A 25924-nucleotide genomic window follows, 5' to 3' on the forward strand; every position below is an offset into this window, starting at 1 on the left:
AGTAAAGAACATCCCTCCATGGCCTCTGCATCAGCTCCTGCTTCCTGACCTGCTTGAGTTCCAGTCCGGACTTCCTTTGGTGATGAACAGCAGTGTGGAAGTGTAAGCTGAATAAACCCTTTCCTCCCCAACTTGCTTCTTGGTCATGATGTTTGTGCAGGAATAGAAACCCTGACTAAGACGGTGACCTACCATGCTTAAAGTAATCTTCTCTAATGGGAACAGGCTGTTCACCAGCACGGAACCATAGGACACTGTATTCCTACTGAGCATGTGCTGCTTTTGACAGTCTGACTAGAAGGATGGTCAGTGGATGGATGGGACTGCAGGCGTGAAAATCTTACTGTGATGCTAGATTTATGTCACCGGGATGTGGGTAGCTGAACTTGCCATAGACATGTAGTATAATCCTGCCCACCATGAAGCAGATGCTAAATCAACGTTCATAGAAAGAAATCAAGATGGCAGAGGATCCAACAACTGCTTGCTTAAGATGGAGTCCTTCTTTCATGCCCCTGGACTATATTGCTGAAAGGGACATGCTGATCTCGTCTCCGTCTTTGAGCGGCTCTTGTGGGGGTGGCTCTCTACTCTCAGCTCCATCTTCTAGTAGGACAAGGCTGCTTCTTCCCTTTCCTTTCAACATGGGTGGTCAGCTAAAGGCTCTCTTCACTTGTATATACTCTGCAGGGTTCCGAATTTTTTTCCTGCCCTGCCCTTGATCCCCATTATTAACTCCAGGGGCTGGGCTTCTTAGCACGCAGATGGTTAACAAGGGGGAAGTGATGGGAAGCCTCTGTACCCACAAGTGAATTTCAGTTCTAAAAATCTTTCTCTCCCCCCTTTTCTTCTTCCTCCTAAAAATAATTCCTCAAAGTGAGGGGAGGGCCTCCTGTGTGCCCCTGAGGAGCTCAGCTCTCCACATGTCTGTCTCAGGGACAGCACGACCCTTTACATTCATTTGCTATGTTCTTTCTGATGGGCTGGTGGCTTTTCAGCCTGGATTTCCAGGTCATTATCAGCAATCAGCAGCTGTCATTTTAGTTCCTTCGGTGGAGGTTTCAACGGGGTGGGGAAGGAGGAGCTGAAGTCTCACAGCCCCTGGATAATCGCTTCCCCTTGTGTCCAGCTAGACAAGATAAATTGGGTTTGGAGTCATCCTCCATCTACGACTGTCTTAGCTTGGTTTACGTCCCACTGGCCTTTTGTTCTAATACCGATTATAATTACCCAAGCTGAAGAGAGGTCTGGCTGCCCCAGCTTCTCCGTTTGCCCCACTTTCGATTGGCCTAATTCTTTCTGTGGGTTTCCAAAGCTTGGGCCGAAGCCATTAAAGTAAAAAGAGCCTTGGCATATGCTGCAGGGCTTTCTGGCTGTTGGGTTTTTCATTTCCCCTGGAATGAGTACTGTAGTTCAAGCAATCTACATGGCCCAAGTGCCCGGGGGATCTAGTCACCTCCTCCACAGTCCTGCCTACAACAGTGCTGATTATGAATATTCTTCGGTACTTTGATGATGGCCATTGATTAGGTCACCGGGCTAAATGGATGAAGGTATCTCTGCTAGGAGATGACTGTTTCCAGGGTACCATGTTATAATGTGATATGGCCTCTTCCTCTCAGTATAATATAACCCCACTCCCATCCTGGGGTCCCTCACATGAAAGTGTAGCCTTTACCCTCTCCCCAGTTCTAGCTCTGCTGATCTTGGGAGAGGTTCTAGAGTGTGTAAGAGGTGGGAGGTTAACCAAAAGTTAGACCTTATGATACAACATTCACGGTGTCATTGCCATGAGGAGGTGAGGACTATGTTGTGATGTTGTCTTTCCTGGTCGCCAATGCTCCGGTAAACAAGCCCATTAGACTTATTGGTTCACTAAGTTGGACCTGCTTGGAACCTTGACTTTGCTCTGTCACCTGTACCACAGCTGGTGAATAGATATTTGTTCACACCCCAGGGAACATTATATAGTACCAAGAGCCCATACAGACGTGAGTGCCGAGGGCCCATGAGTCTCCCTCTTCACACCTGCAGTCCACATGTCGTGACATAACCATGGTACGTTGTGGTATCCTGAGGGACATGTGTTTCCTTGTATGCTTCTTGTCTGATACTCTGCTAGTGAAAATTGTCCTCTTTCCTAAGGGAAACTGCAGTGTGAATCTCTGCATCTAAATTTCTTAAGAGAGAAGAGTCTTTATTGCCCTGTATGTGTATTTTCCTCCTCTCTTCTCTCCTTCCCTCCTCCCTTCTGTGCTGGAGAAACAGAACCAGGGCCTAGAGTACTCTAATTCCTAATACTGAGTCACACTCCCAATATAATGAAAATTCTGATGATTTCCCAACTGTACCTTTCTATTAAAATATACTGCCTAAGACCATATATAGATTTTGGACTTGATGGAAATGGTGGCCCAGCCTCATGCTTTGAGTGCACCTTCTACCCTGCTAGCCAAACATCTAGGGATTCACTTGGACCCCAGCCTTCCTTTCTAGCTTACCTGACTCTGCTTTTTTCTCATCTGAATTTGCTCTCGACATCACCTGACATAGATACTTGGAACCCTTACCGACAACCTCTTCCCTAGCTCAACTGCAAATGAACCTGGGAAAGCCCAAGTCCAAAGCTCCTAATGGCAGTGACTAGAATCCTGAAGTTCTGCTCACTTCACAGTAACCCCCTAAGGCCCCTCCAATCTCAGATATATCAGGCCATTGTCTACAGAACTATGAATTGTTCTTGCAGTTTTTGCCTGTTTCCAGCTGAACTGATGACCTCTGTCATCATCTCTGTGAGCTTTAAACAAACATTTCATCTATTTGGGAGTATTTTCATGCCAGCTCTCGTCCATTCCTTTCCCCCCTTGCGTCCTTTCTCCTGTTCCTTTATAGACATGGAAATGCAATCGGAGAATCAGAAAATGAGCAAGTGTTCTGAGCCGGGAAGTGCGGGTGGGAGAAGGGCTGTGGTTTATGCCAGTCCATTGTAGGTGTGACAACCACCTGCTTGAGATGCCCTGCAGGATTCGATGTGCTGTCCAGAGTGAGCCTGATGTCCTACCTCCCAGGAGCTAGGAAGTGTTCCTCCTCCAAAGGTGTCTCGGTACAACCTGTCTTTAAACGGAAAGCATTGTTCAGGCTTAACCATCCTGGTGATCTGTGCAACGGCTAGAGAGAAAGCAGTCTTTTTACTGAAAGAGGAAGAGAGAAAGAAAATGGACTATGCTTGATTGCTTGGCCTTGGGCTTGAGTGTATGGCCATCTTAGTCAGGCCTTGGCGAGGCTTTCTGGGAGCTGGAGGGACTTGGGGCTATGACTTGGGACATAGGACAGCTTCTACATCCTCTTGGCAGCTAACAGGTATGGTCTGGCCCACCCGCATGGATGGAGCCTGCTGCTGCTGATAAATCATGATGCTTTTCTGGCATTGTGTCTTCGTCTTAATGCTGAGAGAAGGTCATCATTCTGCCTTTTCATTCGTTCATGAGAACGATCGCCAGGAATGAGCAGTTTTCCCCATCGCCCGCATTCCTCATCCAGGATGGTAGAAGACAGGGTTCTTTTTCAAAAATCAGATTCATTTATTTATTTCCTTATTTATGTGGGTGTGCAAGTGTGTACCTGTATACACTCACTCGTGGAGAGTTCAGGGGACAACCCCCTGGAGTCACTTCTCCTTTACCATGTCACTTTCTGGGATTGAATGCAGGTAGTCAGTCTTGGTGGTGCTGCCTTTGTCAAGGAGCCATCTCTTGGGCCCTCATAGAGACATTGTATTCCAGGATATCAAGAGATAGTGAGCGAGGGCTTGTGTAGGATTCTTTAAGGGCCATGACTGAAGTGACACAGAACACATCACCTTCTGCCACACTCTTGGCTAGAATGGGGCCTGTGCTCACATGTATGTACACATGAGTATGTATGCATGAAGGTCCATAGAATCTTAAAATGTCAGAGCCGAACTTAAAACATCAGAGCCGAATGGGAGCTGAGATGTCCTTGTCTTAAGCACTTCCTCAGTGTGTGCCAAGGTCATTTTAAAGACCGTATTAAATGCCAATTCTGGGGCCTAGTCAAGCAGGTGCTAGGAAATTGCATTTAAATGTGTCCCTGATCATTAGGTTAAGAGAACTGCAGGACTGAGTTGTTCACCCCCTCATTTATAGACAATAAAATTAGGGCCCAGTCACCCACATCTGAGACCACAGTTGGCACTGGGCATTCTTGTACTAAGGACCATTCAGGCCCCTGGCGGGCCACTCCCAGGCCTGTGTCCCGGGGCCTGTTCATAGCAGAGCCTGTTTCTAGATTTGTTGATGTCCTCTCATCTCATCAGTGGGACCAGATGAGGACATGCACCCCATCCTCGGGGAATCCAGCAGCTGCCTTGAAAAGAGCCAAGTCTGGTAATTAGGCTGCCATTGAGAGCCCTCAGCATTGTAGGCTGCCCAGAGCGACTCCAGAGTTGAATCCAGTTACATTCAGGAAACGTGTTACCAAAAGTCAGGGACTCTCAGTTGTTTTTAATTTAGAGACCTGAATCTTGCAAAGTAATAATTGGGAGGAATTTTAAAATGAATTTTCCTACAACCTACAGACTGTGTAGCTACCCAGGAGCCCACGGTGCTTTTAAAACTGTACTGTAAAGAATCCTTTCAGGAGGCTTTGCTGGCGAGAAAGAACTTCTGTTCCCATCACTTGGTGGAGACAGAGAGTGCCTGTGAGCTTGTGCTTCATAACTGTGTGTGTGTGTGTGTGTGTGTGTGTGTTAGTATTGGAATTTAAAGCTCTGACTCAAAGACCTAATGAAGAAGGCTCAGCTTGCTCTAAATCTGCTCTGCAGATTGCTCCTCGCCCCTTCCATCAATCTTCCTTCTTAAACAAAATATGAAATCTGGAACAAAAAGTTAAAGTACCGAGGGCTGCGCCAATTTCCTTCTTAGCCTTATTTGGAGGATCGGATACTGAGCATGTGTGTAGAAGTGTCATCTGTGTATGGAAGTGTTGTCTGAGAAGACCGCAAACAAACATCCAGTCACTCGCTACCTTCTGAAATAGGAGGGATAGACACACTGTTAACAGTGTGCATTGGATGTCCAAACCTTTCCTGAAGTCATTTGGCTTTGATCAGTTTGAAAAATGACTGAAAGAAGCAGGAGGTGCGTGTCCAAATCTTCCACTCTTCCTGCATCGTTGTGAAGGAAGATGCTAGCAGCATAGAGGTGAAGGAAGGTGAGCATGGAACCAGAGGTGAGCATGGATGAGTGTGTACGTATGGGTGAGGCGAAGGATGGATGTATAAGTAGGAGGACGGATGATAAACACAGGGCATCCGGAGCACTGGTGGGCAGTCTGTTTTCCAGGGGGACAGTTGGCTTCCGAGACAAGCTGCAACATAGACCATGTTTTGTACAACATGAGATTTAAAGCCATGTCCTGGGTGAATTATAGACAGAGATAATTAGACCAGCTGGGGCCTGCTTTCCATTGCTGTAGTTAAGCAGTACCACCATGTATTTATTCTTGGGACCTTACTATAGGGGTCTGGTCATTCTTGGCTCTCTGTGGTCAGAAGGCTGCAGACGGTAAGTTACTTTCACGTAAAGACAGAAGAAAGCAAGTGGTGACCAGACTAAGAGACAGAGCTCAATCAAAATGGTGGATGTTCCAGTTAAGGGCACCCAAACTTAGTGGAGTGTAGGTTGGGGTCTTGGGGAGCAACGGCTGAGGGGAGGGATGTAAGATCTACATTTAAGGATTGGACTTGGGAAGGAGGAGGTAGTGGTATGCGGACAGACAAGGCAAGTCGCTCTGCAGGCTTGAGCTCAGCTTCAGCGGATCAACAGGAATCCTCCCCCAAGCAGGGATTGCCCTGGGGAGGAGGAAGTCATCCTGGAGACCTATTCCAAGTTGTGCTGGGATGACTTGGTCATTATACCAAGGTCTGGCAAAGTCCTGTCCAGCAGCTAAACTCAGATTGCCCCCTGCTTTTGTTAATAAGGTTTTACTGGAACATAGCCACACACAATCATTCACACGTTACTCTTTTTTTTTTTCTCTTTCACATTGACATTGTGCTGGTCGAGTTAAGCTGAAATAGACCATGCAGCCTAAAGCATGCAGTATTTCACGTATAATTTTAAAGAAGTGTGACAGTCCCTGCTTCAAGGCCCCAAGTTCATCAGCTGCTGGATTAGGTAGCTTCCTGGAAAGAGCCATGGCCTTGATTTCAGGAGCATTCTGCACAGAGAAGAGCTTTGGGGTTGGGGCAGGCCAGTAGCTCCACTGAGTAGGGTGACAGTAAGTCCTTCAGGGACAGGAATGAGTGGCTCCCATGGGTGTCTGCTAACCTGGTCTAAAATGGCTGCTCGGGTTTTCTCACGAGTTCTGGAATGTATCCATGGACAATCTCTGATGTCTGTGCTTGCTCTCCCCTGGGTAGGATGATCCAACTCCGAGATCTTCCCTGGGGCTCTCTAGTTTATTCTCTGTCTCTGTCTCTCCCTCTCATTCTCCCTCCTCCTTTTTCTACATTTAAAAAAAAAGATTTATTTATTTATTTATTCATTCATCCATTTATTTAATGTATGTATGTATGTATGTATGTATGTATGTATGTATGTATGTGAATACTCTATCACTGTCTTCAGATGCAGCAGAAAAGAGCATTAGATCACATTACAGGTGGTTGTGAGCCACGTGTGGTTGCTGGGAATTGAACTCAGAACCGTTGGAAGAGCTGTCATTGCTCTTAACTGCTGAGCCATCTCTTCAGCCCCTCTGTGGCTCTCTCTTAGGAAACCTCTATGTGTTTTGTGGCTAATCACATATATTGTCCTACAGAAGGGACTCAGGTAGGATGATCCCCATTACCTATGAAGACTACCCTAGACTTGGCACATAGTCACCTCTGAGTTGTCCCTGTAGCTGAAGTAGCCATAGGGCTGCACTCGACAAGTAAAGAAGGGAAGATGGCAGGATCTATGTGTAGAGCGGCAAAGTGTAGGATCCTGTCTAGCCATCTTTAGAAGACAACAGTGGCCGTCATCATGCCAGAGCCAACCACCCACGTGATAGGGGGTTGATTTGTGTATACATTTCGAACCACCGCAGTGCTGTGTGGGTGGCTTGCAATGGCCACTTGAGAACAGCTTTTGTCCCACTCTAACTCCAGAGAGCTATTGTTAAATATTCCAGCACACTACTGCTGCTGTGGGAGGAATTTTAGTTAGAAGTCAAGCAGGAAGAAAGACAAAAGTATTTGCTAACCATACAGGGCCTAGATGTGCTCAGGAACCTCAGGATAACTCTATTAAAAAGTGTGGTTGGCCCCTTGTTGTATAGGAAAAGAATCTGAGTCTCCACGAGGCTGAGCTACGCCACAGGGTCTGAATAGGGATCACCCATGTTTATTATCCTGCCTCACAGAGGCTGGAACTCCGGGTGGGCAGAGGTTTGACTCTGAAGAGAAAGAGAAGATGAGCAGGGGGTTGCTGGGGAGAGACAACCACTGAATAGGACAGAGCCCAAAGCTCAGGGCAGCAGGCACAACGTGGGACAAGCAGGAAGAAGGAGGGGTCGGCAGGGTTGCTTACTATAAGAACCTATCATCCTGTGCGCTGTACCCAGCCCTGTAGGCGCAGTAAGACTAAACACCAACAGGGGCACCAGACCACAGCCAGTGTTTCTCGTGGGCAGGAAAAGGTGTGGAAGCATAACCAGTGTCAGTTGAGGCAGAGAGAGGAGTGAGGGGGAACAGCTCCATATCCATCAGGGAAAGGCCCCCTTCTGTTTGCTCCTGTGTTCCTTCCTTCTTCCTGGGAGGCTTAGCAAGCAGTCCAGCCCTGGTGTGGACTAGCTGAGAGCAGAGAGCTTTCAGATCTGAGCCTACCAGGCGTCCTGTGTCCTGTGCTGTGGGGACACAGCCTACTTCCTTTATTGTTCAGGACTCTGCCTTGTCTCAAACTTGGGCAGTATTTAACAATCATCCAACATCTTTAACCCTAAACCCGCAAGGAATTATTCTGTGACTCCCAACTGATGGGAATGTGAAGCCCAGAGAGAAGAGATATCTTCAGGATGCAGGGCTAGCTGAGAGAAAATTCAGATTTAGTGAGTCAGAGTACTAGCTGCTCCGCTATAGGACCAGGGTTCAGTTCTCAGCATCCACTCAGTGGCCGCTCAGTGTCTGTGACTCCAGTTCTAGGAGATTATATACCCTATTCTAGCCTCCATGCCACCAGACCTGCATGTGCTGCACATACATACATGCAGGTACAACATTTATACCCAGAATAAAATAAATAGATCTTAAGGTTTATTTCTCAGAAGGAATCTTACTTGGATACCCTGAATCTGGACGTGCCCAGTGTGGATGGCGTCTGGATGGAGAGGGGCGACCCAGAGAGCATAGAAAGGCCAGAGGAGCAGAAACACCGATCCATCCATCCCTTCATATGAGGTCCTTCGCCATTTCTTGTTTTCCCTATATTTCCCTGTACTTGAACGATTCCTTCTCTTGCTTTGATGCAATACTACAAAGGCATCACACTCTGTTGGGGAGCAGTGGAGGACAATGGTCAAGGGCATTGCAGAGCCACGAACGTAATTCCCAGAACTGGTCTCAGAGTGCAGCAGGGAGAGTCGGGTACCTCACTGACGAGGTTCACACACTGTGTTGGCTCTTGCTGTCCTCTGGAGTCCCAGGCCTTGTCACCAGCCCTCCAGTGGATGAGGCTTGCTGAAGGACCCTAGGATAAACCCCTGAAGAAGCAGCTCTTGGTGTTTGGAATGCTTGTTGAAAGTGTTCAGTTTTTTACTCTGAATTCTTGGAAACCTTCATGCAGCACATTGGAAAGGCCCAGAATCTGCATTAGCAAGGTGCCCCCAGTTCTGAGATCTGTGGAGCCTGAGCTCAAGCAGCCAGCTTCCAGTGGAAGGCTGAGGAGGTGGGAGAGAAGCTTTCCTTTGGCAGAGAGAGAGAGAGAGAGAGAGAGAGAGAGAGAGAGAGAGAGAGAGAGAGCATTAGCATGCTTACACTGAATGGGTTTAGACTCACTAGCTAGGATGTTTATGGGGTTGTCTTTCTGAGCAATAAAGAATATAGCAGTTATGTGTATAATCACATGTAATTGCAATGTTGTGGATAGTTGAACCTGATAAAGATTACTTTATTAAATGTTCCCTGTGATTTGCCATTGGTTAACATGTGGAGCGTTAGAAGAATTTATTCTCTTCTCTGGATGGAAAAGTTTTGAGTCATTACTGTGAGCCTGGTACCCTGCTGGAGGCACTGAGTGTCCCAGAGTCACTGACAGCTCTGGGTTCTGACCGCTGTCCTCAGTACGCTTACTGTCTAGCAGTGGGGAAAGACTTACTGAAGCCTCCACTGGCCATGTACATTGCGGTCTTGCCTAAGGTCATTCATAACAACTAAGATATTTCTTAAATTCATTAGTAAATGTGTTTTTAAAATTGCTTTTATAAGTGTGTACATATTTGCTCATTAAACAAATACTAAGCCCAAGAAAATCCTTACAACACCATATTAAAAACCAATTTAAAGTCAGTTGAAATACAGATTAGGAAGTTGGGGTATTGCTTCCTATCCCCAAGAGTTAAAAATTCTAAGTGGCTTAGTGGTAGTGTTTGCTGAGTAAGCACGAGGACCCAAGTGTGTGTGGCTGCTGGCTTGTGTGACACCCCATGCTGTGGAGTAGAGACAGGTCCCACGGATGGCTGACCAGCCAGTCTAGCCAAAATGAGGAGCCCTGGGCTCAGAGGCTGTGTCTCAAAAATAAGAGAGGCCTACACCTTTGTTGTGAACACGCACGGAATGTCAAGGTCCCCAATTCCTTTTTAACCCCCCAAAGCCTCTCTTTGCTCTGTCCCCTCGTTTGTGAATGTAGCACACTGGGAAAGGGCCAGGAGTGGTTTCAGCACAGCGTCCTGAAATCTTGTCTGTAAGTTGTCTGTCACCTAGGGGAACTAGGTGATGGAGGAGGATTCCCCCTGTTAACCCTGGCTCCTGACTCTCAGTGTTGCAGGAGGTGAGCTGTTTGACTTCCTGGCTGAGAAGGAATCTCTGACTGAAGAGGAGGCAACGGAATTCCTGAAGCAGATTCTCAGTGGCGTTTACTACCTGCACTCACTTCAGATCGCTCACTTTGACCTGAAGGTAATAAATACTGTGTGAGTGGAAGCCAGGTATATGCTTATGCCAGGCATGGCTTTTGTGGCTTGTTGGCCAAGATAAACTGAGGCACCCGGCATTTCCTTCATGTATTTTAACTATAGGAATTATTCATTCAATCATTAAGCTTATTAAAAAAGGAAATTATTATAAATCATTAGCATAGAATGTCTTCCTATAGTTAGAATGCCCAACCTCTGGTTTTGTGGCGTAGAAGCTTAAGATCAATGCTCACAGTCGGGAATCCCTGGTAAGGAGTCAAAGGGGCTTACTCAACAGGCCTTTAAGTAATGCCTGCTCTTGGACAGTGGTCCATTTTTGGCTGGTAGCTGAACAGCTTTCATTCTTCTGTGGCTGTGGAGTTTGGATGGCAAGTATCTTGAGTGTTTCTCCCATTTGATACAAGCCTGGGGGCCTGATTTTTCTTTTTACTACCAGGCAGATCCAACTGTGATCTTGGCTGGGTGTAGTAGGGTCTTGGTGTGGTTGGAGGCAAGACTGTATTGGGGGATTAAAAATGTATAAGCCCCATTTCCAGCAGTCATGGAGCATACTCTTTTTGGGAAAGGAAGATAACACAGGGACAACAGCAAACCACAGTGTTAGATTGACAGGAGCCGAGCCACAGGTTGGTGGAGGCCATTCAGCTAGAACAGGGCTGCAGAGGAGCGGACTGTCCTGTCTTTTGTCTGTAGCAGAGCCGTCAGACCCATGTCTGTGTCCCCCAGTATTTACCAACTCGCACCATAAGGTGGATTTCTGCCAGTTCCTGTCTGTTTGATGTCTTGTTTTTGACCAGGGAGCTGGCAATGCCCACAAATAAGTGTCTGCTGGGCAGCTGCCAGCACCAGGGTGCAGGAGATGACAAGCACAGCCTCGACTTGCCCGTGCTTCTTGGGAATGCAAGCTGTCAAGACGGGCTGTGCTCCTATCACCCTACCTAACTGGAACAGACATCCTAGCCCTGCCTTTTGCTCCCCTTCCTCACCAAGTGCTTTCTGGTCTCAAATTCTTGCCTCAGATCTGCCTCCTGGAGCCCCTGAGCCAAAATCCTGTTCTCCCCACTGCTTTTTCATCTACCTGCTCTCTGGCTTTTGCTTGCTTGTTTGTTGTTTGGTTGCTTGGTTTTTGTCTGTTTGTTCTTGGGTGAAGAAGGACCCGTCTGTCACCTTTTACTTCTCTTTCTCTCTCTCTTGTAGCCGGAAAACATAATGCTTCTGGATAGGAATGTGCCCAAACCTCGGATCAAGATCATCGACTTTGGCTTGGCCCATAAAATTGACTTTGGAAATGAATTCAAAAACATATTTGGGACACCAGAGTTTGTGGGTAAATCTCCTCTGCCCTTGGGCTCCCTTGTGTCTCATCCACAGTCCACTGGCTGAATCTCCCTGGCTCTAAGATCACTCCCTGTTCCTGTTTCTGTTTGTTACATCATGATAAACTGTTGGCCTCTAGCTTTCCAAGCTAATGAGTGTTTGTTTTCTCTCAGCTCCGGAGATAGTCAACTATGAGCCCCTGGGTCTTGAGGCAGATATGTGGTAAGGAGCATGCCCTTGGTGTTGTTTTCTTTCTGACCTATCTGACTATTTTTCTAACATGGCCCTGTCTTTATTTCTGTGTGCAGGAGCATCGGGGTAATAACCTATATCCTGTAAGTATCAAGTCTATCATGCATGCATTCTTCGCTTTTCCCGGAGACTGACCAGACAGATCATGTTGGCTCCTTCAGCTTGTGCATGTTCCCATTAAACATCTTCATCCTGCATGCTCAGAACATATCCATTTTATGCTAATTAGTTTTGGCTTTCCTCAATCAAAATGAATTGCCAGTAATTGTAGCATAATCATGGTGAGAAATCTTATGTGTCCATTGCTGAGAAAATAGAAGAGTTTCATTTTTGGTTCAAATGACCGTATATGGTGGTGTGTTTGTGTGTAAGTGCTTATTAGTGTGTGTGTGTGTGCGCATGTGTGAGTGAGAGTGCATGCATTAGTATGTTTGTACTTGTCAGTGAGGGTGCATAGGTATGTATGATCACTTTATGCTCCACTTTTACTTTTATGCTTTTGAGATAGGGTTTCTTTTTTTCTTTTTATTTTTTTGAGATAAGGTTTATTTTATGTGTATGAGCCTTTTGCTTGCATGTATATATGTACATCATATGCATCCTGGTGCCCTGGAGTTCAGAAGGTTGGATTCCTTGAGCTGAAGTTACAGATGGTTGTGAACGACCATGTGGTTGCTGGCAATTGAACCCTTGTCCTTTCTGGAAGAGCAGTCAGTGCTCTTAACCACTGAGCCACCTTGCCAGCTCTGAGATAGGGCTTCTTTATGGATTAGGGTTTCTTCATCAATTTGGCTACATTGGGTAGCTGCTGAGCTGCAGGTATCTACTTAATCCAGTTGCCCATTGCCCAATGGCCGCTGCCCCAGTGACAGTCACTCACCACTGTGCCCAGCTTTTGATTTGGGATCTAGAGGCCCGAATTCAGTTTGTCATGCTCCCGCAGAGCAGGAACTTTGGTACTTTGATAACCGAGCCATCTCCCCAGGCTCAAATGAGCTCTCAACAGGTTTCCTCTGCAAGGAGTTGATACTCTTGTTCATAACTGTTCAGTATTCCGTGGTGTGTGATTGGATTCTGACGTGACTCGTTGCACACTAAGTCCTGTGTGTCGTTACCCCCACCCCCATCCCTTATAGACCCAGAAGCAGCAGTGATTCTACACGAGTAGTTTTAAATGTTCTGTCAATGAGCCACTTTGTCTTTTAACAGCCTAAGTGGGGCCTCCCCTTTTCTTGGAGACACCAAGCAAGAAACATTAGCGAATGTATCTGCTGTCAACTACGACTTTGAGGAGGAATTCTTCCGGAACACCAGTACCCTTGCCAAAGATTTCATCAGAAGACTGCTGGTCAAGGATCCAAAGTGAGTGTCCCCTCTGCCTGTCAGGCAGAGCCTCATGTGGCCAAGACCAGAGACCAGCACCTGTTCTGTGTCTGGCTGCTTCTTGTCAGTCCCTTACTGTTCCACCTGCCTGGAAGGAAGTGCTTCAGAGAATGAACCTAGGACCTTCCTGCCACCGGCCCACTCAGTCCCCCACAGGGAGGAGTCTGGAGTGGGAGCGTTGCTCTCAGTGTTTTGGGTTTTTTTAAACATGGGCCCCACTTTTGCAGAGTATCTTCTTGTTAGGCTGACCCAGCATGAAAATAACCTGAGCACTGTTTCAATCTCATGAGATCTTTTTTCCCTTCCCACTCTGTCCCCCAAAGGAAGAGGATGACAATCCAGGACAGTTTGCAGCACCCCTGGATCAAGGTGAGTTGCTTATTATGTTGGATTTCTGATTATTTCTGAGTGATGGGTCGTGATGGAGTGTTAGCTGTCTGTTGGCACCATGGGTTTAAGATAGAGTGGTATACTGGAGTATATCCTAATGATTGCAGAGGGAGAACAATGAGCTGTTAAGAGCAGGGAGAAGTCAAATCTACTGAGCAGACATGTTTTGTGTAGCCTGTGGGATTATACTAAAAGCGGCATTTGAAAACTGAAATGTTTTCCATCCTACAGATGTTTCAAATCTCAGAATCTTTTGAGAAATCTGAAGGTCTGTAGATACCACATCACCTTACCCACAACTGTAGGGGGATCTGCCCTTTTGCTGGAGCACTTGACCCTTCCACATGGCACTTAGATATTGCTGCCCTATTGGTATTTTGGCTAACAAAACTGAATTTGCTTCAGCCTAAAATAAAAGGAACTGAGGTTGATGAGTGTGTTAGCTTTCTGTCATTGTAGCAGATTACAGGAAGGACCATTGAAGAAGGAAAGGCTGATTTTTGGGTCCATTTTAGTTTTCAGTCTGTGGTCATTGTTGTTGGAGGCCTGTAACAAGGCAGTACATTATGGTAGATGGAAGGGAGCCAGCCAAGATGGTGGGAGGATGGGCCACGGTTCTAGTAGGTTCCTTAAGGACTCCTTTAGGAAAGTCTCTCCCTGTCCTGGCAGTTACACAAGCTGGTCACCCAGCCTAAGGCATAAGAAGCATTGGGAACATTTAAGATCCAGTCCATAATAAAGATATCTAGTAGTTGAAAACAAAACCATGGGCCTCATCAGTGGGCATTACAGAAAGCTTCCATTCCACCTCCCCCTCTTGGGGTAAGGCCTGTGCCCAAGTGTATCCACTGAACAAGACACGGTGAATGTGTTTGAGTGCTGTAAGTTTGGGCCAAATGAACTATACCTCTAGCGTCCTTCCCAACTTAATTGGCTTAGTGAATCTTGCCATTCCCAAACTGTCATTGTAGAAGAGTGTGGGTACAAGCTCACCCCCTGTCCTATGTTCACTCCTCTGTATTATACAAAATACTCAGCCATCAAGAGTTAGGGAGTGGGCAGGCATGGTGGGGCACACCTTTAATCCCAGCACTTGGGAGGCAGAGGCAGGTGGATTTCTGAGTTCGAGGCCAGCCTGGTCTACAGAGTGAGTTCCAGGACAGCCAGGACTACACGGAGAAACCCTGTCTCGAAAAAAAACAAAACAAAACAAACAAAAAAAAAAGAGTTAGGGGGGCGGAGTCTAGGTCCCCCCCCCTTTTTTTTTCTTGAGACGGTCCCAAGTATGCCAGTCTAGCTTCAATCTTGTTTATAGCCAAGGATGACCTTGAACTTCTGATTCTTCTACCTTTACCTCTTGAGTGCAGAGTATAGGCATGCACCAACAGGCTTGGCTTATGTTGTACTGGGGTTAATCCCAGAGCTTTCTGAATGCTAGGAAAACTCTCTACCTGCTGAGCTATATCGAAGCCTAGCTCCAGGATCTTGAATGTTATTTCCCACTCTTTATGCTATTTTAGAATAGGGAGTGTGTAGGCCTTTCAGAGTGATAAGGAGTATTAAAACATTTCTGTAATTAGCTTTCATTATCTTTTCTTGAACTTTCAATTTTAGCCTAAAGACACCCAACAAGCACTTAGTCGAAAAGCCTCAGCAGTAAACATGGAGAAATTCAAGAAGTTTGCAGCTCGGAAAAAATGGAAAGTAAGACTCTGCGGACACATTGACTTTGGCTTTTTCTGTCTGGTCTTGTCAGAGCCCATGTCTTCTAACACTGGGAATCAGGAAATATATTCATTTAATAATAAAAAAGCCCACTGTGTAATCCCCTGTGCTGTTATTACTTAAGTTTCAAAGACAAGCATAGACCATATTTTAGTGTTACTTAACCTTTTCTTTGAAATGTCATTTTGCATGCTCTTTTCTCAGATGACCCCCAAGGCAGATTTTTAAATCAATACAATAAAGTGAGAGTGAACACTTTTTCAACTATCACAAACCACACTCTAAATAAACCCGTTCTTCCTGGTAAGCAGCCTGGAGCTTGTATGAAAAATCTGCCTTGCTCCTTGTGGGCTTGCAGGGGGATGCTGGGATAAGGGAGGCACCCTGGCAGTGTGGCCTCTCCTACACTATGGCAGCTTCCCTGTTGTTTTGGTGGGATGCTGGTTTAGGTATCTTTGAAACAATCAAAATTCAGGGATCAGAAAGAAGGTGCTGATGAGGTTTCCAGTGCCCAAGATTATGTCGACTAGAGAGAGCGAGCAACTCTCTTTTGGCTGGTCCAATGGTGTACCTCAGTTTACCCAATAAGCTATGACTAGACTCTCAATAAGGCTTAGAGCTTATGTCTCAGTCTCTCTTCCCGTTCTTTCTCTTTTCCCTCTTTCTACTTATTTCTCTTCCTCCTCTTTCTTCATTCCCCTGTTGCTTCAGCCTTTGAGGATATGAAGGGGATTGTTCTTCAGACTAAATTATCTGTCCCACCTGTGCATGTTGATAGGCACATATATTCCTTTAGCTGACTTAGGCCCAGAAAGCTCACAACAAGGCCTTTACATCCCATGCTGGACTCCTGAGGACCCTGTAAGGGCTTTGTGTGGGGTTTAAAACACAAGGCATAGAGAGAGATGAGATGTAAGACAACCCCTTCCTCAGGTCACAGTGAATGCACAAGAGTCTTCTGTGTTGCTATCTGGGCTCACGACCTTCAGAACACTTCCCTAATCAAACAGTCTGAACTTCCGTGGAGTGCCCGCCCCAAGAGGAATGTTGGCAGTGAATGTGCTCTTAATGCTTTCTTCAGAAGTTCTCTTTTCCCCCTTGACTCTTTATATGTTTATTTTATTTTTAGCAATCTGTTCGCTTGATATCACTGTGCCAAAGATTATCCAGGTCATTTTTGTCCAGAAGTAACATGAGCGTCGCCAGGAGCGATGATACTCTGGTAAGCATTCCTGTTTGCCTTGGCTAGCTTCTCTGAGCAGCACTGTGTTTAGAGTTTACATTGTTGTGTTTGTGCATTAACCCAGAAAGTCCTATATCATGGGAATGTTAGACTTACCCTTACTCCGAGATGGGCTAACACTGTGCCCAGTCCTGCCTTTCCTCCTTGGAGGATTTTGATTCGCTTTACTTGGCATTCTCTCAGCCGCCATCCCTACTATTTCTAACACTGCTCCTTCCCTAAGCACTTGTGTACGTACACACACACACACACACACACACAATTAAAAAGAGGGTAACCAATGGAAGATGAAAGAGCTCCCACTAATTCTCGTGACTGGACATAAGAACACTGATTGCCACCATTAGGAAGCTGTAGAGTCAAAGTGATGTGAAAGGGCAGACAGCCCTCACCCCCTTTCCCCACCAACACCGAGGAAAGCACAGTGCTACTGTCTCATGGTAGACCAGAAGGTCATATACACTTAGTTTATTGACATCGTCCTGACTGTCCAAAGCCCTTGGGAATGGCATCACAGTTTTCCCTAAGTCCAAGCTGAAACCCAATTACTGATGAGCTCTTCAGATACAGCTAGACACCTCTCCCTTCATCGAGACTTTCCCCAGCCAGTCACAAACAGGGCTTTGTTCACTGAAGGTGAAGGAGACTCCGGGAAAAGCAGACACAGTGGTTCTGTGGGAACCACCCTGGCCTGTAACCTAATAGTCGGTATTTCCTGGGTAGAGCTAGGGACTCCTAGGGCAGGGATCACATGACAGCAGACACTGGCTCTTCTTTTCTCCTGAAGCTACTCTCTGTAATAGTGTTACAGCTCTAGTCTACAACTGTAGAGAAAAAGGAGGAAGAAGATATGTCCATGAGTATACACACACACAGACACAGACACACACACACACACACACACACACACACACACACACACTCATGCACGAAGGAAAGCCAAAGAAAAGGAACTTATGAAGAGATGGGAAAGACGAAGACCTCTTTGGAAGGGTGTGAGGATGTTAAGGGAGCCAGGGGAAAATGGCAATGTAGGTCTGACTGTGGGATGCTGTTGGATGCTGTAATGGGAAGTAACCGAAGCTCTTGAATTAGCATTCTTAACAGCCCTTTGTCACAGTGAAAGCTCGAGTAGGAGCCTTGGAGAGGAAGTCTCCTCTCTTCTGCTGACTGGGGGGTGCTGTAGTCTGTCTGTCTTCTTTCCCTCCACCAAGATTCATTCCACTTTTCTACCACAGTGGCCCCTAGTCATTAGCCTGGACTATGAAAGAAAACCAAACTTATGCCTTGGTTCACTGATGTCCTTTGCCAGTGTTGCCAAAGTCCTCCTCCTGGAATTTGGATTTAGAAGGAATTCAAAGAAATGCTTTCCCGTTCTGTTCTCACAGGCATTGACATTTCAGGAGCTGTCCCTCTGTATTTTGGGGGGACTTTTCTAGTTCCTTAGTTGTAAGGTATCATGTTTTGGAAGCATCTTGTAAGAAATGATGATGAGTCAACAAAAAGAACAAACTTATTCATCATTCCAAGTTTTCTTGGAGATTAGAAATATATCCATTGTTTCTTCTTTTAGGATACACACACACACATACACACACACACACACACACTCATTCACCATTCAGAGAATTTTACCTTCCTATTTTAGACCTAGAGAAAGAAGACATTCACATGTCAAAGGAAAAAAAAAAGAAATAAAAAGAAAAATACACAAATCTGTAACTGGAAAATCTAGCAAATGTGCTGTGGTTTTTCTCCTTCCTTATCCAGGAGAGTTCATGTCACAAAAGAACCTCTCCACAGTGCATTCTGGTAACTGTATTTTGACAGATTCCTAAGATTAAACAGAGGGTCAGTAGTCGGCATCCCCGTTCGCCATCTGAACCTTAAAAAAGCAGTCCTTTTGTTCTTGGTTTCAATGCGGATGACATCAGGCCCGGTTAAACATTAAGTGGTAACAGTTGGTAGCATGAAAGGGTACAGGTTCACCTCCAAGCTCCCTTTGTGACCATGCGGATTGGGGATTAAGTGGCCTTTTTTCCTTAGAATACCCGTATGTTGGGCAAGCCGGAGCTCACTATGTTGATGAGCGTCCTGGCCAGCGTGCTAACTCTTTTCATCCTCATGTGTTTTTCAGGATGAGGAAGACTCCTTTGTGATGAAAGCCATCATCCATGCCATCAATGATGACAACGTACCCGGCCTGCAGCATCTCCTGGGCTCCTTGTCCAGCTATGATGTCAACCAGCCCAACAAGGTCTGACTCCCCTCTGCCAGGGGTACAGGCCTGTTGTTTCATAGACTGTGACCCCCAACCTTACCTTGCAAATAGGTCTTCCATTCTGTGGGAAAGGCCTTTCTGCTTAAGCTGGTTTGAGTTGCAAATAAGGACATTTTGCATTGAGCACCTTCCTTCACACCACAGTTGCTCCTACACCCTTGAAATTCCTGCTTTGCTTTTCCCCCTACAAACAGCAGCTCTGTCATTGGGTATAAACTGAAAAGGAGGGACTTCTTGTCCTTTTGGCAGTTTCTTCCCTTTCTGTCCACATGTTACAGCCTTGTGCCCATGGAGATCCAGGGAAGGGTGTGGACACAGCAGGGTGAGGACATCCTCCCAAAACTGAAACACAGTATATTTTCTTTCTGTCTTCCAGCATGGGACACCTCCATTACTGATTGCTGCAGGCTGTGGGAACATCCAGATGTTACAGTTACTCATAAAACGAGGCTCAAGGATTGACGTCCAGGATAAGGTCATAATGCTATATCATTAAAAATGAATTTATTTCCTGTTTTCTCAACTGTCTTCCCAATTGTAAGGGCAGTATGTGGGAGAGTATGACTAGTTTCATGATTTCCTATAAAAAGTGAGCTGGACAAAGGGCCAGTGCCGTCTGAAACGCTCCGGGAAGGGTGCACACTTAACTCCCCGTATGCTCTGCTCTGCTCTTGTGTCTTATGTACTGCAGATCACATTACTCCATAGTGTTACCAGTCTGACTTGGAAAAGATTTTGTTATGTAGTTAATCTAACTAGAAATTCATTAGCCTGAATATTTATTGTGCATCCAGATATGGGCACATGTGCTGGTGAAGACAGCATTATAAATGCAGGCATCATTGAGTGACGGGATCTGTGATCATCTACCGTGAAAGCTGTAGTTTGTCCCTGAGACTCAATGAACTCAATCCTTGATCTGATCAAATATGTACTAAGAGCGTTTGTGAGGGACAAAGGTCCAAAATGTGTGTCTTCTCATCATTCTCTAGAGGATGAAAAGTAACAACTGTTCCCATGGTATTTCGTCAGGTTATGAGTAATTCACAGGTCATTTAGGGTGCCCGTTCTGTGCAAGCTGCATCATTTTATAAAAGCGTCTTGAACACTCATGTTTGTTTGTTTTGTACCTATATAGAGGCTTGAATTGGAATCAGTTCCTACAGATATCTAGGGTACTCTTAGGCATTCTAGACTGAGGTTAATATGAGGACTTCCAAAAAGAAAAACCAAACATTTTGACTTTATATTGAAATACTTACACATTTACAAAAAAAGTAAAGATGATACAGAAAACCCCCTTCTGCTCCCTAGTGAGCATCCCCTGTCATGACCATGATCTAATTATCAAAACCTTGAAGCCAAGTGGGCTTTTCTTCCTCTTGGAAGAGGCTCCCTTAGGGTCTGTTACCCCATGGGAAGGGAAACACTGTGGTTCTAAGGGGAGCTTGGTCCAGGTCCATTATAGTTCTAGATGTGACTCTACGGTACTTTCCTTGCAGGGAGGATCCAATGCCATCTACTGGGCCTCTCGGCATGGCCATGTGGATACTTTGAAATTTCTCAATGAGAACAAATGCCCTTTGGATGTTAAAGACAAGGTAAGACCATGCCTCTTAGGAGGAGCAAGAGGAAATGATTAGGGGTGCAGTGGCGTGCTGGCCTGTCTGGAGCACTAGAACTGAACCCAAGGATGAGACTGAGAACCAAGTCCTCTAGATGGGAATTTAAAGTTGGAGGTTTTGTGTTGTAATTGTTGTTTGGTTTTGGTATTGTCCTTTTGGCCATGGCCTGGTCCAGCTTTTAAATCAGAATTTCTACCATAGGTGCTTGGGTTCTGCCTGTTGGTGGGCTCATGGCGAAGCAAAGTATTTAGGGTCGTGTGGTAGAACAACACTGTTCACCTCATGTCAAACAGGAAGGAGAGAGACAGAGACACCCACAAGGTGCCCTTTACTGTAACCTAACTTCATTGGCCCCCACCGCCTAAAGATTCCTCCGGGTTGGAGAGATGACTCAGTGGTTAAGAGCACTGACTGCTCTTCTGAAGGTCCTGAGTTCAAATCCCAGCAACCACATGGTGGCTAACAACCATCCTTAATGAGATCGGATGCCCTCTTCTGGGGTGTCTGATGACAGCTATAGTGTACTTACATATAATAAATAAATAAATCTTTAAAAGAATAAAAAAGATTCTTTCATTCCTAGGCTGGGGACCAACCTTTTCATACATGGCTTTGAGAGGTAATTGAGATCTGGACAGCAGCATATAAGCCCATCACAACAGTTTTCTTCTGCCAATTGACAGTAAAATGTCTTTTCTGTGGTTAGCGAAGCCTGACCCTGGGATGTGTGGATACACAGGATCTGGAGTTGTATTGGTTTTACTCAGATTTATTGAGGGAGCAAGACCTTTAACATCTCTGAGAGTATAAGAAACACGTTTCTGAGCACACATAAGGCAATGAAAGGAGGAAGTTGTTAATAACTAAAGCTATGCATTTGAATAATTGCAGGATGATGAACTTGGTCTTTTTTTAAAAAATATTTATTTATTTATTTATTTATTTATTTATTTATTTATTTAATGTATATGAGTACACTATTGCTCTCTTCAGAAACAGCAGAAGAGGGCATCCCATCCCATTACAGATGGTTGTGAGCCACCATGTGGTTGCTGGGATTTGAACTCAGGACCTCTGGAAGAACAGTCAGTGCTCTTAACCTCTGAGCCATCTCTCCAGCCCATAAGTACACCATTGCTCTCTTCTGACACACCAGAAGAGGGCATCAGATCCCATTACAGTGGTTGTGAGCCACCATGTTGTTGCTGGGACTTGAACTCAGGACCTCTGGAAGATCAGTCAGTGCTCTTAACCACTGAGCCATCTCTCCAGCTCCAAACCTGGTCTTAAAAGGGTATGGCAGACAGAGATGGGGAGAGAGGGAAATTGACAGAAACAGAGAGAGAGAGAGGGAGGGAGGGGGAGAGGGGAGAGAGAGAGAGGAGAGGGAGAGAGAGAGAGAGAGAGAGAGAGCTCTATGGATGGATAGATGAAGTCTAACAGCTAGAAGAATCTGTAATGAGGTTGATATGGCCCTCATGGTAAAGGGAACATATTCTCACTGCATTAATTTCCATAACAAGATGAGTCAGTGCGAGGATTACACACCAGCTGCCTAGTTGCTGACCCCCTGTCCTGGCCTTAGTCTCTTGGGAGCAAATGGCTTGAGGGAAGGTGTAAAGGTGCCAACAAAGGAAGGCATGGGACAGTGCTCTTGATCTCAGAAGTGGTTTTGAATTCTGGTCTTTAGATCATGGGTCCATTTCTTTTGCAGTCTGGAGAGACAGCTCTTCACGTGGCAGCCCGCTATGGCCATGCAGATGTGGTTCAACTACTGTGCAGTTTTGGCTCTAATCCTGATTTCCAGGACAAGGTAGGTCATGGGAACAGATGTGCTCAGTTCCTTGTCCCCAGGCCTCCCTGTACAGCAGCCAGGTGACCCAGGTGACTCATAAGGGAGGCCTCTCCACTTAGGTTTCTTGTCATCCCTTGCAGCGCACAGGTCCTTAGACAGCAATATGCAACCAGCTTCCCTTCCAACCTCTTCATTCACCCGTTTAATCCCCAAGACAGCCCTGTGAGGTGTATCGCTGTTATCAGCATCCTTGCTCTACAGATGACGGAACCCACACAGGAAAATCCCACAGCTTGCTTAAGCGGTCTGTGGTGGGACCAGGGATTGCATCTTCCCCAGTCTTGGGTTTAGAATTTCCATTTATAAGTACTACTCTCAGACAGATGTGTGTTTGATGATGCTGACAGAGGTGCCAACTTCCCAGTCCCCATGAGCCTTCAGGCCAACTCTTCCTGGACTAGTTACAGAAGGATCATCAAGATAGCTGTCTCACAGTGTGTTCTTCTGACTCATACCTGGCAGAATCAAAGCACAGAAACTGCTAGAAAAATTCTTGCTCAGAGGGCTGCTTCTGGGCCAGGAAGAGTTTCAGACAGACAAAGGCAATTTTGCCAAAAGCTGTTCTCAGTCCAGAGGCCTCCGTAGTGAGGTCTGTGATATATTGAGAAAACAGAGTTCACTTAGCACTCTGGTTGAGGGCACAGACTGACCAGGGAAGGGACTGGGTCTGCCACTTAATGGCATCGGATCCTGAAGGTGGAGTTATCTCAGGTTAATATCTTGCCACACTGGCTGCAATCTCTGCTTCCATGGCCTTGACTTTCTTGTCTGCATTTTCTTCCCCTGCACTCGTGACCTTGGCCAGGAAGAGGAAACCCCCCTGCACTGTGCTGCCTGGCATGGCTATTACTCCGTGGCTAAAGCTCTTTGTGAAGTTGGCTGCAACGTGAATATCAAGAATCGGGAGGGAGAGACCCCATTGCTGACTGCATCTGCCAGGGGCTATCATGACATTGTGGAGTGTCTGGCTGAACATGGAGCTGACTTGAATGCTTCTGACAAGGTGCTTTATGGGGGAAATGCTTGGCTCTTTCTGTGAAGTGAGATAACAAACATGAACTAAGTATTCTGTTGATCATCCTTCCATTCTTTGGTTCCAAAAGTGTTCTTTGGAGTTTTTTTTAGAGTCTTTTTAGCATGTAACTAAGTTTCTGATTGAACAAGCCTCTTTGGTCAGTGTGTTGACCTGTTTAGTTTTGGAGCAGGGACAGTGTCGGTTTTAGACACAGGTAGAAACAGGCATTTATTTTGCCACCTCCTATTTTGTAAAAAGACAATAAACCACTATTATTTGTTTTATAAATGTACTTCTAGGCCAGGTGTTCCCTAATTACCTAAGCAATTCCAACACAATCTGTTTGAATCTGAACTTAAACCAACACAGTGATGGTGCTATATACAGTTAGACTGGAGATATTGTAGCTTACGTAGCAACGGTCTTTTGTAGAGTGGTGTCTTGGAACCCTGTGTGGTTCTCTGGAGACATGTTTTGTTTGCCAAACAAACAACAACCATGAGTGTGTGCACATGCATGTGTGAGCAAATGCAGGGCTCACGGTCACCTGGGAATGTACACACATACATACTTGTGTGCTTGTGTTTTCAAGAGCTCGCAGTACAAATGTCAGCTTCCTTCTGAAGGACAGAGTCTTCAGTGTATACTCTTTTTTAAAAAAAGATTTATTTATTTTCTGTATATGAGTACACTGTAGCTTTACAGATGGTTGTGAGCCTTCATGTGGTTGTTGGGTATTTGATCCTGGCACCTGGTAGGTAGAGCTAATGTTTCTGTTAGATAGTCACAAGCCCCAGTGTCAGGCATGCGGAGTGGAGAAGCTCATACAGACACAATAGAGGTGTGGTGGAAAGCTCTGCTGGCCTGGGTCCTTAGACAGCAGTATGCAACCAGCTTCCCTTCCAACTTCCGTACAATAATAACTTAGCACTGCTATCCCCCAAGTTTTGGGGGTACTGTTAATTCTCAGGCTGGGCTCTATGTTGTTCAGAAGTTAAGCAATCTGCATCTTCTTTCTGGGCACTCAGAAGTCCTTGGGGAAATGATTTCTCCCTGTGTTCTCTGTTGTTTCTGATAGTTCTTTCTCTACTTATGAATTTAGCAGGTGTTACTGGGCAAATGTTTTGAAAGTGTTTTCAGATCTGTTTTCTGGCAATTGGCATACCATTTTATCAGTTCTGATACAGAGGAGTATAGCTTTTCTGTCTGATACATTGCCTGAGCCTAAATGAACCAGCCGTGGTCAGCCCAGGCTTCAATTATACGGAATGGAAAGGATAAAGCCCCCACCCTTTTCCAGTCCAGGCAATGACATTTGAAGTTCTTGGGTGGTGTAGGAGCCATTCTGTTTACAGCTAATTCTTACACACAAGGGAGAGATTAGGCTGAGGCTCTAAGCCAGACATGCTCATGAGCCTGGGTTTGGTTCCAGGATGGACACATCGCCCTTCATCTTGCTGTGAGGCGTTGTCAGATGGAGGTCATCAAGACCCTCCTTGGCCATGGGTGCTTTGTGGATTTCCAGGACAGGCATGGCAACACACCCCTGCATGTGGCCTGCAAAGATGGAAGCGCACCTATCGTGGTGGCCCTCTGTGAAGCCAGCTGCAATCTGGACATCTCAAACAAGGTACGTGTAGAGGGTAGGATCCCCAGGCTCCACCCGGCCTGCCAGACACTTTTGTTGGGTTCTTGCCATGGTTTTATTATTATCCCATCATAGTGGAGAACGGTTACTGCCACTCGCATGCACTGGATGTCCAGAGGACAGTGACATTTTGGGCTGTGTGCCTGTTGAGTAATCTCCTACACTGACGTTAGAACACAGAGACATTGACATGCACTTCATGCAGATTCTGGCTTCCCACTGTGGTGCTTGGAGAATGAATGAGTGTGTGCACATGCATGTGTGAGCAAATGCAGGGCTCTAGGTCACCTGGGAATGTACACACATACATACTTGTGTGCTTGTGTTTTCAAGAGCTCGCAGTACAAATGTCAGCTTCCTTCTGAAGGACAGAGTCTTCAGTGTATACTCTTTTTTAAAAAAAGATTTATTTATTTTCTGTATATGAGTACACTGTAGCTTTACAGATGGTTGTGAGCCTTCATGTGGTTGTTGGGAATTGAATTAAGAACTTCTCCTGGCTCCTGTCAACCCCACACTCACTCTTATCTACTCTACTCGCTCAGTCCCTGCCACTCTGGCCCAAAGATTTATTTATTATTATAAATAAGTACACTGTAGCTGTCTTCAGACACACCAGAAGAGGGCATCAGATATCATTACAGGTGGTTGTGAGCCACCATATGGTTGCTGGGATTTGAGCTCAGGACCTCTGGAAGAGCAGTCAGTGCTCTTACCCGCTGAGCCATCTCACCAGTTCTAGTATATACTCTTGACCCTGTAATTTAAACAAGATTCTCTGGAGCACAGGCTGTCTTACCTGTCCCTTTTGAGCTGTCTATGGGCAAAAGTTTCTAAACATGTTTGTGTATGTATGCATTAATGTACACCAAGCAAGTTTGGTAAAACCAAGGGAATATTGTCACCTTATAATTAATAAAGAGATGAAAATAAATTGTATTTTCTCAGCCCATTAAAAAGCCCTGGTGCAGATTTCTAGACTGTCACCTGCATTTC

At 45.7% G+C, this 25924-nt stretch overlaps 1 protein-coding gene across 7 annotated transcripts in view; it reads left to right on the plus strand.

The window, feature by feature from the left end:
* Nucleotides 1-25924, plus strand: part of Dapk1 (death associated protein kinase 1) — a 162821-nt gene that overhangs the window by 106384 nt on the left and 30513 nt on the right. For 6 of the 7 annotated variants that reach the window (XM_029468550.1, XM_021179879.1, XM_021179881.1 and 3 more), the window contains 14 exons: nucleotides 10039-10177; nucleotides 11392-11521; nucleotides 11685-11733; nucleotides 11820-11846; nucleotides 12973-13125; nucleotides 13470-13515; nucleotides 15151-15240; nucleotides 16391-16483; nucleotides 18642-18761; nucleotides 19162-19260; nucleotides 20288-20386; nucleotides 22125-22223; nucleotides 23071-23268; nucleotides 24713-24910. In XM_029468550.1, the coding sequence (XP_029324410.1) occupies nucleotides 10039-10177; nucleotides 11392-11521; nucleotides 11685-11733; nucleotides 11820-11846; nucleotides 12973-13125; nucleotides 13470-13515; nucleotides 15151-15240; nucleotides 16391-16483; nucleotides 18642-18761; nucleotides 19162-19260; nucleotides 20288-20386; nucleotides 22125-22223; nucleotides 23071-23268; nucleotides 24713-24910 (1540 nt within the window). Of the gene's footprint in view, nucleotides 1-6763; nucleotides 8462-10038; nucleotides 10178-11391; nucleotides 11522-11684; nucleotides 11734-11819; nucleotides 11847-12972; nucleotides 13126-13469; nucleotides 13516-15150; nucleotides 15241-16390; nucleotides 16484-18641; nucleotides 18762-19161; nucleotides 19261-20287; nucleotides 20387-22124; nucleotides 22224-23070; nucleotides 23269-24712; nucleotides 24911-25924 lie in introns of those variants that run through there. The other variant, XM_029468553.1, reaches the window with a different exon arrangement.

This window comes from Mus caroli, chromosome 13 (genome assembly GCF_900094665.2).
Source record: "Mus caroli chromosome 13, CAROLI_EIJ_v1.1, whole genome shotgun sequence".
Taxonomy (NCBI): Eukaryota; Metazoa; Chordata; class Mammalia; order Rodentia; family Muridae; genus Mus; species Mus caroli.